At 37.9% G+C, this 16,020-nt stretch overlaps 3 protein-coding genes across 3 annotated transcripts; 1 reads left to right on the top strand and 2 right to left on the bottom strand.

Annotated features, from left to right (window-relative positions):
* Positions 1-298: 298 nt before the first annotated feature.
* On the top strand, positions 299-4,915 carry LOC110230926 (nascent polypeptide-associated complex subunit alpha, muscle-specific form). Its single transcript, XM_021035215.1, is given in 7 exon segments — positions 299-726; positions 799-923; positions 926-987; positions 1,449-1,535; positions 1,783-2,142; positions 3,021-3,162; positions 3,322-4,915. Coding segments are annotated over 7 exon segments (2,304 nt in total). The 5' UTR covers positions 299-652; the 3' UTR covers positions 4,776-4,915.
* A 37-nt stretch (positions 4,916-4,952) lies between these two features.
* LOC9322775 (protein NETWORKED 2A) lies at positions 4,953-8,262 on the bottom strand. The gene is made up of 2 exons (XM_021035213.1): positions 7,967-8,262; positions 4,953-7,862 (listed from the first exon to the last, which is right to left on the bottom strand). The coding sequence occupies exons 1-2, from the start codon at positions 8,058-8,060 to the stop codon at positions 5,077-5,079; spliced, it is 2,880 nt and encodes a 959-aa protein (XP_020890872.1). The 5' UTR covers positions 8,061-8,262; the 3' UTR covers positions 4,953-5,076.
* Positions 8,263-9,658: 1,396 nt separating this feature from the next.
* LOC110224293 (protein EMBRYO DEFECTIVE 1674) lies at positions 9,659-10,938 on the bottom strand. The gene has a single exon (XM_021010320.1). The coding sequence runs from the start codon at positions 10,855-10,857 to the stop codon at positions 10,057-10,059; it is 801 nt and encodes a 266-aa protein (XP_020865979.1). The 5' UTR covers positions 10,858-10,938; the 3' UTR covers positions 9,659-10,056.
* Between the last annotated feature and the right edge of the window lie 5,082 nt (positions 10,939-16,020).

Below are 16,020 nucleotides of genomic sequence, written 5' to 3'. Positions count from 1 at the left end.
TCGAAATATATGATGTAATTTTAAATTATAATACCAAAATAGAAAAACTCTTTAATATGCTATTCAAATTAGTTAAAGATGTTGGATTAATAAAAGAACACAGTTGCTATTTAAAAATTAAATTACCTGAAGATACTACTCTGACATTCTTAAGTTGTTTTTTTTTTTAAATTTTATTTTCCTTTATTTAATACCTATTTATTGAAAATTAATTTGAAAAATAAGAACTCGACCAATCACACCGTAGAATCCATATGTCGAGAAAAGAAAAAGAAAACTTAAATCGGAGGGGCAAATCGGTCATTAAAAAATCTTAGAAGATTCTAATATCTCTAGTCAAGCGGCGAGCGTGACTGCAACCGTTCCTCCTCCTCCGTCGCTTTTTTTTTTCCTCTTCACACAAAAAAAAAAAAAACCAAAGCCGCACGCGTGCTCTCCACGCGCTTCCACACTCTCCTCCTCTCTCCGATCATCGCATCGATTACCTTCTCCATCTCCGGTAACAATTGTCTCCACCGTCTCCTATCCCTAGAACAATTCCCCAGTGTCTCACTCTCAATCTCAAAATCCTAATTAGGGTTTGTCACTGAAACCGCCACCAGATTTGGCTCAATCGTAACATGTGATTGCTGTTACAAACCACGAACAAACAATGGTTGATAACAGTAACAACAAGAAGAGGAAAGTGTTCATCAGTGAAGCAGACATCGCCACTCTTTTGCAGAGGTTTTTGTTTCTTCGATTTCATCTCTCATAATTTGTGGCGGCGTGTGATTTTTACCTCGTTTTTGTTTGCAGATATGATACTATAACGATATTGAAGTTGCTACAAGAAATGGCGTATTATGCAGATACAAAGATGGATTGGAATGAGTTAGTGAAGAAGACAAGTACTGGAATTACTAATGCTAGAGAGTATCAGTTGTATGGCGGCATCTTGCTTATAGAGATTCTCTAGTCCCTGTTGAAAATAATGCTCGGCTTCTGGTTCGTTTTAATGTCTAATTGTTTGCATTAAGTTCAAAGAATTGTGCTTTTCATTTGCCATGTACATTGATCTTGTTAGAAAATTCAATTTTGCATCAGAGTGTTTTCCAATTAGGGTATTGTTCCAGTTTCTTGAAATGTTGTTTCTGTCTGGATGTATGGATGGAAGACGGAACCTTGTTTGCTAGTTTTGTTTCTTGTTATTCACAATGGACGCAAACTTTTTGTTTTTGGGGATTCTTTCGTGTTGCATAGGAGATAGCATCTGATGAGTGACTATTGTTTTCAATAGTGTTGTGTAGAGGGAAAGTTCTGTTGTTTTGATTTAATGCCGGTGGATAGTGAAACTTCTTGGTGAAAAGAATTTAGGTTTAAGGTGGAATGAATTTTATGTATCATGTGATAGCTGTTGCATTACAAGACGTAATTTTGCAAATTTTAATGAACTCTTGCTTGTGCAGGATGATGATAGTGATATGGAGTGTGAATTGGAAGCTTCCCCTGCAGTCGGTGTTGATGTAGTAACGGAAGCTGTTGCGCATGTGAAAGTAAGTGAGAAGGAATTCACTGAGAAATTTTCTTAGATTCTTCTTTTTTCCTCTTGAAGTCTTTGTTCAGTTTCCAGAGAAGAGATGGTTCTCTATAGTTTTGCTTCATAAGTCCTTTTTCGCTGTGACAATCTCGGTTAGTGTATAGGCGATCCTTAAGTGGTGGCTACTACTCTTGGGTATTGATGTCTGCTTATCCCGAGTTCCTAATGATATGCTAAGTTTCCTGTTTTTTATCCTTTTTTAGGTGATGGCTGCTTCCTATGTGCCAAGTGAGTCCGATATTCCCGAAGACTCAATGGTTGAGGCTCCCTTGACCATTAACATACCTTACGGCCTGCATAGGGGGACTCAGGAACCATCAGACTCGTATTGGTCAGCAAGAGGGATGAATATCACCTTTCCTGTTTTTCTACCGAAAGCAGCTGAAGGACATAATGGAAATGGGTTAGCCAGTAGCTTGGCTCCTCGGAAGAGAAGAAAAAAATGGTCAGCTGAGGAGGATGAGGAGCTGATTGCTGCTGTGAAGCAACATGGTGAAGGCAGCTGGGCCCTTATCTCTAAGGAAGCATTTGAAGGAGAGCGAACAACCTCACAACTCTCACAGGTTTTAATTTCATTGGGCTGATATTCATTCCTCATTTTCCTCATATCTTTGAATTTTCTTCAAGTACATTGTGCATCATCTCGTCTCAGCATAAGCGTTTGTATGTAGTTTATGCATTCTCTCCTATTTATTGCTCTGTGTGTCATATGCATGGTCTTTCTTAACCATCACGCAGAGAGCTATTTCGTAGTCACATGATTACAGTAAAGGAATGTGAGCTCTAATTGCTCTACAAAAAAAAAAAAACGAGTATGATCTAGGATTTGGAGTGTATAGCAACTAGGCATGAGGGGTGATGGTTTGCTCTGTTGTTAATATTGCAGTGCCTTCGTCATATTTTTCAGTTAGTGCCTTGTTCTTGGTATTACTACCTGCTTATCTACCATTATCTGAGTGTTTGCTTAGAAGAGATGAACCTTAGTAGACCCTATGAAACATAACTTCATGAGCTCCTTATACTCTTAAGCTTTTACACCATATATGTCATACTTTGTCTAGATGCAACTAGGTTGCATTATCACACTCTTCTTTATCGAATGCTATCAACAGAATTGTGGTCATTGCTTTAGAAATATATCCGTTGTCATCTAGTTTGGTCTTGATGTGGGTTTTCCCCCATTTTCCCGGGTTCAAATCCCGGCAACGGATCTCTAAATGTTATGATTAATAATCTCTCAGAAAACGTAGATTTCAGCTGCTGTAGGCAATAATCTTCTCTGTCCACCATTTTTGTGGATATTTTTTGGTCAGCTATTTCTGATGTTACCAGGTATACTCTGTAAGTAGTGTTAAGAAATATCTGGGGACAAAATTGTATGGGCATCTGTGATGCTTATTTAGCATACATCTGTAATCGGGCTGAATATTCTTATTTGCAGCGGTGGGGGGCTATAAGGAGAAGGATTGATACTTCAAACACTTCTAACCAAACTGGCCTACAGCGAACAGAAGCACAAATGGCTAATCGTGCAGTATCTTTAGCGGTGGGAAATCGGCTTCCCTCAAAAAAACTTGCAGTAGGTACGAGTAACAGAAGATCCTATCTAGCTTATTTTACTATTTATTAGTTCTTCTAGGCTATGTTATACTTGTTTAGATTGTTTTTTTCTTGCAAAGTTGAAATTGTGTTAGTCCCAACGCTTATCTTAATTAGATTTATCAATGTGACTGTGTTTGTAGGTATAACTCCAATGCTTTCATCCGGTACCATCAAGGGGGCACAAGCCAATGGTGCCAACAGTGGTAGTACATTGCAACGTCAACAACTGTCTCAGCCACAAATTCAAGCATTGCCACGGGCAACAACATCAGCGCCAGGTGCAAAATCTCGAGTTCCTGCAAAGAAAACAACAGGGAATTCCACTTCGAAAGTGGAACTAATGGTAACAGCTAATTCAGTAGCTGCTGCAGCCTGTATGTCTGGCCTGGCAACCGCTGTAACAGTGCCTAAGATTGAACCAGGAAAGAATGCTATTTCAGAGTTGGTGCCGAAGGCTGAACCCGTAAAAACCGCTTCCTCAGCCTCTTTGCCTCGCCCTTCAGGTATATCATCAGCACTGAATGCTGAGCCTGTAAAAAATGCTGTGGCAGCCTCTTTGCCTCGTCCATCAGGGATTATATCAGCACCAAAGGCTGCGCCTGTAAAAACCGCCGCTTCTGCAGCCTCTTTGCCTCGTCCATCAGGTATTATATTAGCACCAAAGGCTGAGCCTGTAAAAACCACCGCCTCTGCACCCTCTTTGCCTCGTCCATCAGGTAGTATATCAGCACCAAAGGCTGAGCTTGTAAAAACCGCCGCTTCTGCAGCTCCTTCACCTCGTCCATCAGGTATTATACAAGCACCAAAGGCCGAGCCTGCAAAAACCGCCGCTTCTGTAGCCTCTTTGCCTCGTCCATCAGGTATTATATCAGCACCAACTGCTGAGCCTGTAAAAACCGCTTCTGTAGCCTCTTTGCCTCGTCCATCAAGTATTCTTTCAGCACCAAAGGCTGACCCAGTAAAGAGTGTTCCGGCTGCTGCCACTAACACTAAAGCGGTTGGACCTTTGAATTTAAGGCATGCAGTTAATGGAAGCCCAAACCACACAATATCTTCATCACCATTTAATAAGCCTTCACTTATGGCTCCTCTCTCCAAAGGGTCTACAATCCCGAATAATTTAGTTCCTCCTAGTTTTGCATCGTCAAGGTTGGTTCCCACACAGAGAGTTCCTGCAGCTACTGTTATGCCACAAAAGCCAAGTGTGGTAGCCGCAGCTACTGTTATAAAGCCACGAAAGCCAAGTGTGGGAGCAGCAGTTACCGTCTCTTCCAAGCCGGTTGGTGTACAAAAAGTGCAAACTCAGGGAAACAGAGCAAGCCCCATGGTTACAACAACACTTCCGCCAAATAAAACCATCCCAGCAAATTCAGTGATTAGCACAGCAAGAGTGGTGGGTGCTAAAGTGGAGACTCCTCCTAGTCTTATGCCTAAGAAAAATCAAGTAGTTGGCAGTTGCGCCGATAAAAGTTTGTTGGATAAACCACCTGAGATAGAAAGTAGTACCACGGTGTCACCTCTAGCTGAAGCTGCAACTGAATCAAAACCCAAAGATGAAGCGACCATGACCGGGACCGGGCAGAAGGAGTTGTAGTTCTAGTTCATTTACTGCATTGTTTTTGAGCTTTCATTAATGTGTTTTTCTTAGGACTCGGGACAATAATATGATGATGTACAGTAGGACCTCCAAATATAAGGTTCTTACTACTAATTAGTAATATGAATTTAAATATACTTCGAAATCTATAAAGCCAATTTCAAAGTTTAGAAAACAGTGAAAGCAAGAACATTCACTTTGATTTGTATCTCATTAGTTCTTCCACAGGTACACGACGTAAAAGCTAGAAAACAAGGAATTGAAAAGGCAAATAACAAAGAGATGATCGATTGATTGATTATTCAGGGAGCTTTCCAGGTGGTCTATTGTAACTAGACTGTTTTTGCAGACCTGGAGATGGACTGACACAAGAGAAGAGAGATGATGAAGATTGCTTCTGTTGTCTATTCTTCTTTAACTTGACACCGAACAAGAATGACCGTAATGGAATCCTCGGTCTTCCACTCGATGAGCTCTTGCTCTGAGTTGTTCTTGCTTCTGTTGCACTTGAGATCCCAAGATCCTCTTCTAGTTTACTCAGAATCTTCTCCACTTCAGTTTTTAATGCTCTTACACGATCAAGACCTGATTGAAGTTCGGTTGAGACCCTTTTGTTTTCCTGTTTCATGTTAAGTATCTCTCCATGGAACTTTGCAGCTTGGTAACCACTAATCTCTGAATCACTTACTTTATTGCCACCTGATTGAGCCGTGACTCTTGCGATTTCTTCTTGGATATTAGCTAGTGATGCATACCTTCCCTGGAGTTCGTCTTTAAGAACCGCGCTGTTCTCTAGCCATAGCTGTAGTTCTGTTCGGATCTCTCTAAGGTGTCTATAGATAGGCTTGGCCTCTGATGCAACTGCAGTATTACTACTACTTCTTGGAGATTCATGTTGTTGCTTGCTTTCGATTCTCAGTTTCGATAGCTCTGATTTGAGATCCTGAACCGTTGTTTGGTACTTCTGTATCTGATGTACTGATGTGCTAAATCTTAACCAAAACTCGAGATTCTCTTCCAACACCGCGTCAATGTCTGCACGCACTTTGTCTTCCACAGTTGGAATCTTTGTTCTTGGGCTGTCATCAACGTCTGCAAATTTCACCCTAACCTCAGTTGACTTTGTTCTTCCAGGTGTTCTCTTCATGTCTCCCAATTGATGATGCGGCGTAGTGGAAACCGAAAAGTTGGAAGTTGGTGAAATGCTCACACTTTCATGATGTACTTGTTCATGTTCCAACTGATTATTTCGTTCTACTTGGTGTGGCGAATCTTTCCCGGGCGAGCTGAGTTTTTGGCGTAACGACTGAATCTCTGCGTCTTTGTAAGCAACAGCATTCTTGAGTTCTCTCAACTGTAATGCTAACTCGAAGAATCCTTCCCGGTTCTTTTTCTCAACGTCACCTAACTTTCTCTTTACTTCTCTATAATCCCTTAACACTGATGTGTATTCATCTAACAGAACCTTCTCTCTATCCTCCATGCCATCAGGTAACAACTGCCTCCAGTTTGGTGTCTCTTCATCCTCGTCTTCCGTCACCAGATCTTCTGCTTCTGTTCCGAAACAAGTGCTAGCAGTTTCTGATAACGCAAACGAATCTTTCATCTCTGATTTCTCTTCTTGAGCTCTTTCACTGTCTTCACTCTCTTTAACTACAATCACATCTTTCTTCGTTTTCTCCACGCTACTCCTCATTTCCGTCTCCGTTGAGATTGACTTCAAATCATCGCGTGAATCTTCTGATCCTGAAACAACTGCCAATTCCTGGAAAATTCCAGCTCCTTCAACATCTTCATCCATCTTCACATCTTGTATCTTACCAGATAAATCATCAACAGTCCTATTAGCTACCTTGAATTGGCTCTGTAGATTCTTGTTTTGATCTTCCACTTTCTGGAATAGTTTTCTAACATTTCTCAGCTCGTCTTCAAGCACCGTGATCCTCTGTTTCATAACCGTGGAATCCGAAACAAGAGCCGCTTTGTCCTCCTCTAGACCACGAATATGTTCATGTAACTCATCTGTCTCTGATCTTAATGTCTTCACCAATGCAGTATGAGAGGAAGCATTGGTCTCCAATGAAACCACCCTATGCACAAGATCATCAATCTTCTCTGCAAGTTTCACAACAGTAAGATTCTCACTTGAATCTTCCCTCTCGGATTCATAGATCGATTCTTGAACCACATCATCAGCCTCTTTCTCTTCTTCTTCGTCTGTCCTAACAACCTCATCAAGAACATCACTTTCCGGTTTCTCAAACTTGTTCCTCAATGCATAAAACCGTTCTTTCGCAGTAGTAATCCTTCCTTTCTCAATTTCCGCTTCTTCAACCGATTTCCTCTGTTTCTCCTCAAGCTTAGCAAGTGTGTCCTTACAAGAACTCAACGCAGTGCTCGCCATCAAGGTCCTAGCATCGCTATCATCAATCGAAGCACCAAGACCAAACTCATCTTGTAAGTTACAAACGCTCTTCTGCATCTCAGTCACTTCATTCTCCAAATCCCAATACCTCTCATAAGACTGTTCATATGAGCTCCTCACAAACTCTTTCTCGGTCTGCAACGCCAAGATCCCCTTCTGAAGCTTATCAATCTCTTCCAAACCCTCTTCTTTACTCAATCCCGAACGCACAATCGCCGCTTCCCTCTTTGCTTGTGCAGAAGATACTGTCCTTTTCAGACCAGCTGGTCCTTTTCTAGACAACATCATAGACTGACTCCTGAAATCTTTCTTCTTTGGAATATCCGGAACTTCAGGTATGTTGATTCCCTTGGGAATAAGATGAAGATGCTTAGGCGGTTTACGCGGATTCCCTTCATAATCTTCATTTTCATCACTATCATCCTCCAAAGGAAACTGAACATGTTCAGGGAAAGCTGTGGCGATTGTGCGGTTTGCGCTTTGAAGCTCTCTAGATAAATGATCATAACGTTCAGCTAAGGCACGGTATGACCGAAAAGCTTCCTCCACGAAATTAACAATCTCCGGCCTTTTACGGTAATACATCTCAGCTCTTTTAGCAAAAGTGTCTCCATCTTCATCTATGATCTTAAGTGTATATTCTACCTTCTCTTCCATATCTACAACATCAAATAAATTCTTTGTTTAAGCATCTCTATTTATTTGCATGGCACATAGAATCAAGAACATTATTATTAGGTGAAATGTGAATCAAGAAACGTACCCTGAAGATTGTGTTCGAGCCATTTGGATTGCTTTGTACGGATATGACTTGCCCACCACCATGAATACGCATTGCTCGCTGCTCTCTGCAACATCTTTTTTGCTGTACTAAGGAAGAAGAAGAAGAAGAAGAAAGCTCAAACATGGCCAAGTCATTAACGTGATGTAGGTGTAAAATTTAGAACTTGAGAGTTTCAAGATCAGACAAAGAAGAGAGAAGAGCCTTTGTCCGTGTGTAGTGGACATGTCCGAGTATTTTGGTGAATCCTTTGATCAACCACATTTTTAGGATATGACCCTTTGACAATAACTAAATAGATAAAGACCAATAATAATAGAGAAATGTGACATTTGTTTCTTATCTGCATTTCTTATATTCAAATTATAAAATACTTTTTTCAGTGATATATGACAATTGTGAAATTGTAGACAGTATAGTTTGTGTGTGCATGGAATATAGAATCCTATATACCCTAATGTTGACACAGCTTTACTTAATCTTTAGGGAAATATGTTTTTTAGTCAGGTCCAAACTAACGTTGCATAACCTGTTTAAAAAGGTCCAAGTAGACATAGAAGGATGTGTAGTCAAGGAAGAACATGAATTACAATCTTAGGGTCCGAATGGTGGACACAAAAAAAGGCGTTTTTCTAATTTTTTCCACAAAACCGCAGTGTACTCACCAATCATACTTTTTCTGACAGATTTGTGTTTAAAAAAAAAAAAAAAAAAAAAAAAGGAATTTGCGGTTTTGTCCAACGGGTAATACAGTGGACCGCTGTTAGAAATAAAAAGAAGGCTTTACCCAGCGGTTTTATCAAAAACCGCACCTAACAAAATAATACATTTTTTTTTTGGTTTTTTTTTTAACACAAACATTGCTTTTGTGTTTGATGAGAAATGCCTTAGGTAACTTTATTAACTTGTGAGTCAAAGTCAGAAGGTATAACATCAATAATACGAATGAAAAATAAAACACACACTCTCATCGTGATTATCACAATTTTTTTTTTTTAAGTTATAAAATTATTATGAAAGTCATTCTCCTTCTTTTTGTTTGGTAGGAAAAAATATTCTCCTTCTCTAATACTCCCTCTTTTCCAAAATATAGAATTTTTGGGCTAAAAGCACGCTTATTAAGGAAAATTTTAACACAAAATAACTCATTAATTAAACACATTAAATAGAAGGGATAATCAAGAATGTTAAGAGACACATTAAATTGTGTTTTTTTTTTTCAGCAAATTAAATTGAAAACTTTTAAATTTATGATTAAGAATTTTTAAATTATCCTACCAAAAAGAAACTGAATGTTTAATTTATGTGAATGTTTAATTTATGATTATACTAATATATATATATATATATAAAAATGTTTAATTACCAAAAAAAATATATTTATATATATATATATATATATAAATGTTTAATTTATGATGATACTAATATATATATATATAAATGTTTAATTTATAATTATATTAATATTATTAATATACTTTTAAAAATTATTTAACTATAATCTGTATTCCGCACCGCGTTTTTTTTACCAATCAAACATTATGCTATACCGCTTATTTCTAAAAACCGCATTTGTTCCGCATACCGCACGTCCCACAGTTGAACCGTACCGCACTATAATACCGCACTTCTCCCGTACCGCAAAACGCAGTTACCATTCGGACCCTTAGGTTAAGAAATTTGGGTTGTATCCATATTTGGATCTCTATACACATTCTTATATCCATTAGTGCCAAAAAGCCAAACTTTTCATTGAAGCTAAATTCAGTAGAAAGTTCATATCTTCTTCTTCGACATTGTCGAAACTCTTTTTCCAATGGAAGCATACTCTTCTCTCCGTCTAAGCATACCTCCAGTCCTCACTCCCATAACTCTTGAAATCAAACTCTCATCATCACCAATTCTTGATTTCTCACATTTCAGACAAACCAAATCTCTTAAACTCTCAACAACATCATCCAAAATCCTACTTTTCAAACAATCTTCTAAAAGAATAAGATCCTATAAACCTACTCACCCAAACATCGTCTAACAAAATCTCAAATCCATACCAACATTCTCCATTGTAGTCATCTCTTCTTCTTCTTCGACGTTGTCACAGCTCTTTCACCAGAGATCGTCGCAACTCCTTTCCCGATAGAAGCTTCATACTCTTCTCTCCGTCTAAGCATACCTCTAGTCTTCACTCCCACAACCCTCGAAACCAAACTCTCACCATCATCACCACCAATTCTTGATTTCTCACATTCCTTATCAAATATCTGACAAACCAAATCTCTTAAACTACTAACAACATCATCCAAAATCTTATCTTTCAAACAACCCTCAAGACAATAAAGATCCTGATACCTATTCACTGGAATATCATCAAACGAAATATCAACAACATTCTTCTTCTCTTCTTCTTCTTCTACATTGTAATCTTCCCAATCATAAGGAAACCCTAAACGAAAACGATTACAAACCTCATTCGAAACACCGTTCTCTAGACTACGAGATCGATTGATGAATCCATTGATAGAAATTGTAATCCCATCAATTGCTTCAAGAGTGGTACTTTCATGTCGTTTTGAGATTGTTCCTGATGAAAATAGTCTCACTCCAGATCCACCGTTTGATTCGAATCCTGTGATACTTAGACCTTTGCTTTTCTTTTTTAGCCACCAATCGGATAATGTGATGGATTTTAGGGTTTTGATTGGAGTGATGAGTGATAAGGGAAATGGTGTTCGGAAAGTTCCGTTGGTTCCTGGAGAGGAATTGGGTTCTGGTAAAGTTTTGGAGAAAGTACGCGGCGAGGGATTGGGTTCCGGTAACGGTGTGAAGCGACGTGCTGAGAGAGACTGAAATTTTGACCTCGTCGTCGTCATCACAGCGTCTTCGATGGTCGGAGTGAGAAAATTTCCTAAGTGAAATAAAAGATACTGACGAAATTCGTGAATTAGTGGAGACCAAGGCTTGTTTGCCACTGAACAGGAAATGAAAATCACGACTGCCAAGTCTGAGAGTGCCAATGTGTTATTTCTATTTTGCCCTTAATAAATATTTTGATTTAATTAATTTTTAAAATCTAAAATGAAAAAGAAAACAAAAAAAGGAACAAAAACTTTTGCTCGCATCCTCTCCTCCCAAACTAGAGGTCGCACCGCCGATCTCGCCGGCCGTTGTCTCCGGCGTCTCGCCCTCGCAATCGGTTTGTTCTCCTCTCTCTTACGCCATTATAAAACTTAGAGATTCTTTCTTAGTTCCTCAATCTTCCGATGGATATCAACAATAATCACCACCGCTCCGACGACGACGACAACGCTCCGACGACGATGACAACGCTCTCTCAGTCACCGGATGTCCTGCATAAACGATTCGAAGTTTCAGATCATTGTATAGTCTTCTTCATCTTTTGTCCTTCTCGTTTGATTTGATTTCTCTTCGAAGAGCAAGAATTTCAGTATGCGTTTATAACTTTATATCTAAGATCTCTTGTTGATTCGCTTAGATGAGTGTGGTGGGATTCGATGTTGGGAACGAGAACTGTCAATTCTGTAATCATGAGTTCTTATGGCAAATATTACCTCAAAAAATACTTTAGTCTTGAATTCCATTGCTTGTAATTGCCTCGTTGCCATCATTGTAATGTGTGTAAGGAAAAATCTGATTTGCTACCATGTTGTGCTTAGTAGTGAAAATTCTCATTGTATGGTGACCATTTTTTAGTGATAGAGAAAGAAAGCTTTACTCGATCCATATTTTCCTTATGCATGTCAAAGATGTGATCTCAAGATGGATCATCACAGTCTTTGGATTTTTAATTGTGATGCCACTAAAGACGCCCATGGAATCTGCTTGTTAATTGAGTGGGATGAATGTAAGACGCTTGACTATGAGAGGATTTTTGAAAAGATGCAGAAACCAGCGTTTGTCTTTGATGGTATAGAAATGTTGTTGATGTAGAGAAGCTGGGGAAGATATGATTTATTGTTTACTCTATTGGTAAGTCATTGGACCAATGGATCAAGGATATGCATGCTCTTGCTTAGATTTGAGTATTTGTCCATTCTCAAGATTTGGAATGTTTTTGGGTTATATCAAATACTTTGTTATGTTTCTACAAAGTGACGAAATATTTTCCAATACTTTATAAATGTTGGTTAGATAGAGAGAATAAATTTGGTTATTATATTATTGCTAACGACGTTATACTTTGAGTATCAAATTTGTAAGCTTCTCATGCATTTTCATATATAAAGCTTTTACTGATTATATTTTTAAAATTATTAGTATATTAATTTCAAAGTAAATATATGATATTGTGGAAGATAAATGACTAAAAATCTTTTGTATTTGTCGTACAACCATATTCGACTGGGTACAACTGGGTTTGACTGGTACAACTAATACCATAACTATACTGGATACAACTAAGACCATAACTATAACCATATATGTATCAGTATATGTACTTATCGTATTCATACAACTATGTTCAACTAGGTATAATTAGGTTCGATAAGGTACAACTAAGATCATAAATGTATCCGTATTTGTATTCAATAATTATGAAAACGATAAATTAGAGTTAATAAGGATTCTAAAAACATGTTGAACTATAAAAAAATAATTTTAAATAAGTAAAACTCGAATTTATCATTTTCCTAGTGCATACTATTGTTTTCATATGAAACACTCCTTATAGTATAAGGAACACTTTGTAGGTGATCACTTCTTTTGATGCAAAAGAGGTGAAAATTATGATTTCGTGCAAATTGTATTCTGAAAACCTCTTAAACGATAATTAATAGTGTAACATCATGTGTCCAACTAGAAATTACTAATTTTTATTAGAGTCCAACTGGAAATACACAAAAATCACAAAAATCCAACTATGAATATGACAGTACAACTAGACAACTAGGTACAACTATGTTTAAAGCAAAACAATTTACCACACGTGTGATGATTTAAAAATAATATCCCGCCGCCAAAATGATGCTTACGTGGATTAAAAATAATATCTCGCCGCCAAAAATGATGCTTATGTGGATAATTTTTTTTTTTTTTTACTTCTTTGAAATTTATTAAAAAATTTTTTTTTAAATGTTATTTTTAATTGTCTCAGTTGTACCAAAGTGATCTAGTTGTACTTTCTTATAAGTAATCCATACACATAGTTGTACCTAAATAGACTAGTTGTACCTACAAAACCAATTGAACATAAATATAATCTAAATATTATTTTGGTTTACAAAAATACGAAGTCATATGTTCTTAATCCACAACACAACAAAATACAAAAATGAAATACAAAAACATAAGTCATGTGCAATCTTAATCCACAAGTACGTGCAGACTTAACTTGTGCGCTTTCTTTCCAGTTCTTGATCAAGCTCTTCCTTCCACTTATCCTCTATCTTTGACAGAGCAAAACTACAAAACCAAAATATACCAGTTGTACCTATACGTAGTTGTACCTAAATATACCAGTTGTACCTAAATAAACGATTGCATACAATATGATACATATAAATGAAAAGCTTAATCGAAAACATAAGTCATGTGTTGCCATGGGCATTAGTCACTAACATAATCATATGATTTAATCTTTTTGCATCTACCCAAAATCAAGCAAAAAGTATTACACCTAGTTCTATCATCTAAACTCTCCTTGCCATCTAGAAATCTCTTCAAGCAATTTATGCATCCATTAACGAAGCAAAAGAGATGGCAACATAGCAGTTTCCCATTCCACAACACAAACCTTAGCACAGTAGGATCTCTCAACACCAAAAGGAGCTATATAAGATTACAATGTTTTTGATCCCAGGAAATGTGGAAGAAATATGTCCAGCCTCTTCAAATGTGACATTTAAAACTAACTACTCATGTATTTTGTTAACATCCAACTTAACAAAAGCTAGCTCAATACTAATGGTTCCGTAGGCCTAAGAAACTGGTTAAAATCTTCTGCTAACTAATTGGGATTGTAACAGCTTTTGGCATAAGTTGGTAAAACTCAAGACTGATGATACACTGACCTTAAGGCCATTTCTTGGCAAACACCGTATCTTACTTTCTTCTCGAAACATATGCGGACCAGGAGCAAGCTCAGTAGAACCACCCAACAACGACAACACAGCATCCACCTACGAAATCGATTTCCACAAATTTGCATCACAGGTGATAAGAAGAAGAAGAATATACATATACCTGCATTTCATGTATAAGCAACCCTGAGACTTCTCAATATAGAGTTTGCAAGAATAACATCTTTTCCAGTTCTTTTTCTTTGCCATCGTCGCGAGCAAAATATTATCTCTTCCTCTTTCGTTCCCTGCTAGCTTCTGAAACTCCTCGCAAGTTATCTCCGGATGCCACTTAGTCCCACACTCTACACACACCATTCTATGGCAATGAGGACACTCCGAATCTTTCATCTTCACTTCACTCTTGTCAATGAAAAGCAAAGCAGAGCAATCCTTATAAGGACAATATAATCTCTTTGAACGCATCAATACTGCTTCAGAAAGAGCATCATCCCACTGATCAAAAACCTCTCTTGGCAAGATTTGACGACACTTATCTGGCTCGAGCCGACCAGAGCTCTTGCAACCAGAGACAAGACACTCGATTGAGAGGATGTTGTCTTGTAATTTTGCAGCTATATATTTCGAGACACAATCGTTGCAGTAGAAGGTAGAGTAGTCTTCTGATGTCGCGACGGCGGAAACTGAGGAGGATGTGGGGGGGGGGGGGATCGTAGAATAAAGAGGCGAAAACTGAGTGAACTTATTATCATCGAATACGATCGCAAACTTGGGAATCCCAATTTTGAACGGAGATCCCTTAGGAGAAACGTGACGGCTCTCCGGTAAAGATTTAGAAGAGAGGGTGAGGCATTTGTGAGAGAGAGATGAATAATAAAGAAGTGGAGAAGAGACGATAGATCTGGCGAAATAGAGAGAAAGGAAGCGGAAAGAGCGAGTGTGGATATGGAAGAGGAGGAGGAGCGGAGGAGACGACTGAGACGAGAAGCAGCGGTGGTTGTGCGGAGAGAAGTAGACATGATTGTGATTGGAGATCGATGGGAGTGTTTGGTTGTAGAGATAGTAAATTTGAGGTATGATTTTGTAATTGTTGATCTTTTGAAAGGGTTTTTAGACATTTCCTTAGTTTTTGATTTTAAAAAAAAATGTTAAATGAAATTAAAAATTAGAGGTGGCATTCCAACCTTTTTTTTCCCCAAAAGTGGCTTTCCAGCCATTTGTTCCCCTAAACCGGAAAAACAACTAAACCGGAAAAGCTTTTATTTTATTTTTTTATATCAAAAACAACTAAACCGGAAAAACGAACCGAATGAACCGAAATAAATAGAAAATCGGTTCAATTCGGAATTGATTTTGAACCATAAAATCGACCCAAATAAACTGACATCTGAACCGAAATATTATTCAGTTCAGTTCAGTGGCATTTCTTGTTAACCCGAATAAACCTAAAATCTGATTAAACCGACCCGTATTATCCGAACCGCCCGAATGCCCAGACTTATTATTAGGGTTGGCGATTTGTAATCCGGTTTTGTTTTTTTTTGTTTTTAGTTTTGCAATAGGTGTTTTTTTTTCCAAAGAATCTGATTTATATATTAAACAGAGGCTACTTCCATCAATGAGAACCCATTTTGGAGAGGCAGTACAAGGTACATGATAGTGACTTTACAAACAGAGAAAGACAAAGGACAATTTAAACAAAGTCAACTACTAAGTAAAAGCCACAAACAAGGCAGCATTTTTAAAAAAGCTAAACATCATAACATTCTCAATCAAACCAGAAAAACAAACAACAATCGTCACTTCTGATTTCAAAGTTTTCATCTTATACTTATGTTATGACAGCTTCTGGCTCACCATTGTTACTACCACACTGAGCAAACTGCTAAAAGAGACTTAGCATCCAAAAGGTTATCCTGCAACAAACACCAACTTAAACTAAAGTGCTTCTTTATTTTTTGAAAAACAAAGAACATCATGCCCCCAAAAAGTTGA

Source organism: Arabidopsis lyrata, assembly GCF_000004255.2.
Source record: "Arabidopsis lyrata subsp. lyrata unplaced genomic scaffold ARALYscaffold_2, whole genome shotgun sequence".
NCBI classification, from domain to species: Eukaryota; Viridiplantae; Streptophyta; class Magnoliopsida; order Brassicales; family Brassicaceae; genus Arabidopsis; species Arabidopsis lyrata.
The sequence above is the reverse complement of the archived record's forward strand: the minus strand, read 5'-3'. Positions and strand labels throughout refer to the sequence as shown.

Excerpts from the sequence above, each read along its gene's own strand:
- LOC9322775 (XM_021035213.1), bottom strand. The coding sequence starts at position 8,060 with ATGTTGCAGAGAGCAGCGAGCAATGCGTATTCATGGTGGTGGGCAAGT. Across the intron at positions 7,863-7,966 it reads GCTCGAACACAATCTTCAGG|ATATGGAAGAGAAGGTAGAA; the intron begins GTACGTTTCTTG and ends TTGATGTTGTAG.
- LOC110224293 (XM_021010320.1), bottom strand. The coding sequence starts at position 10,857 with ATGACGACGACGAGGTCAAAATTTCAGTCTCTCTCAGCACGTCGCTTC.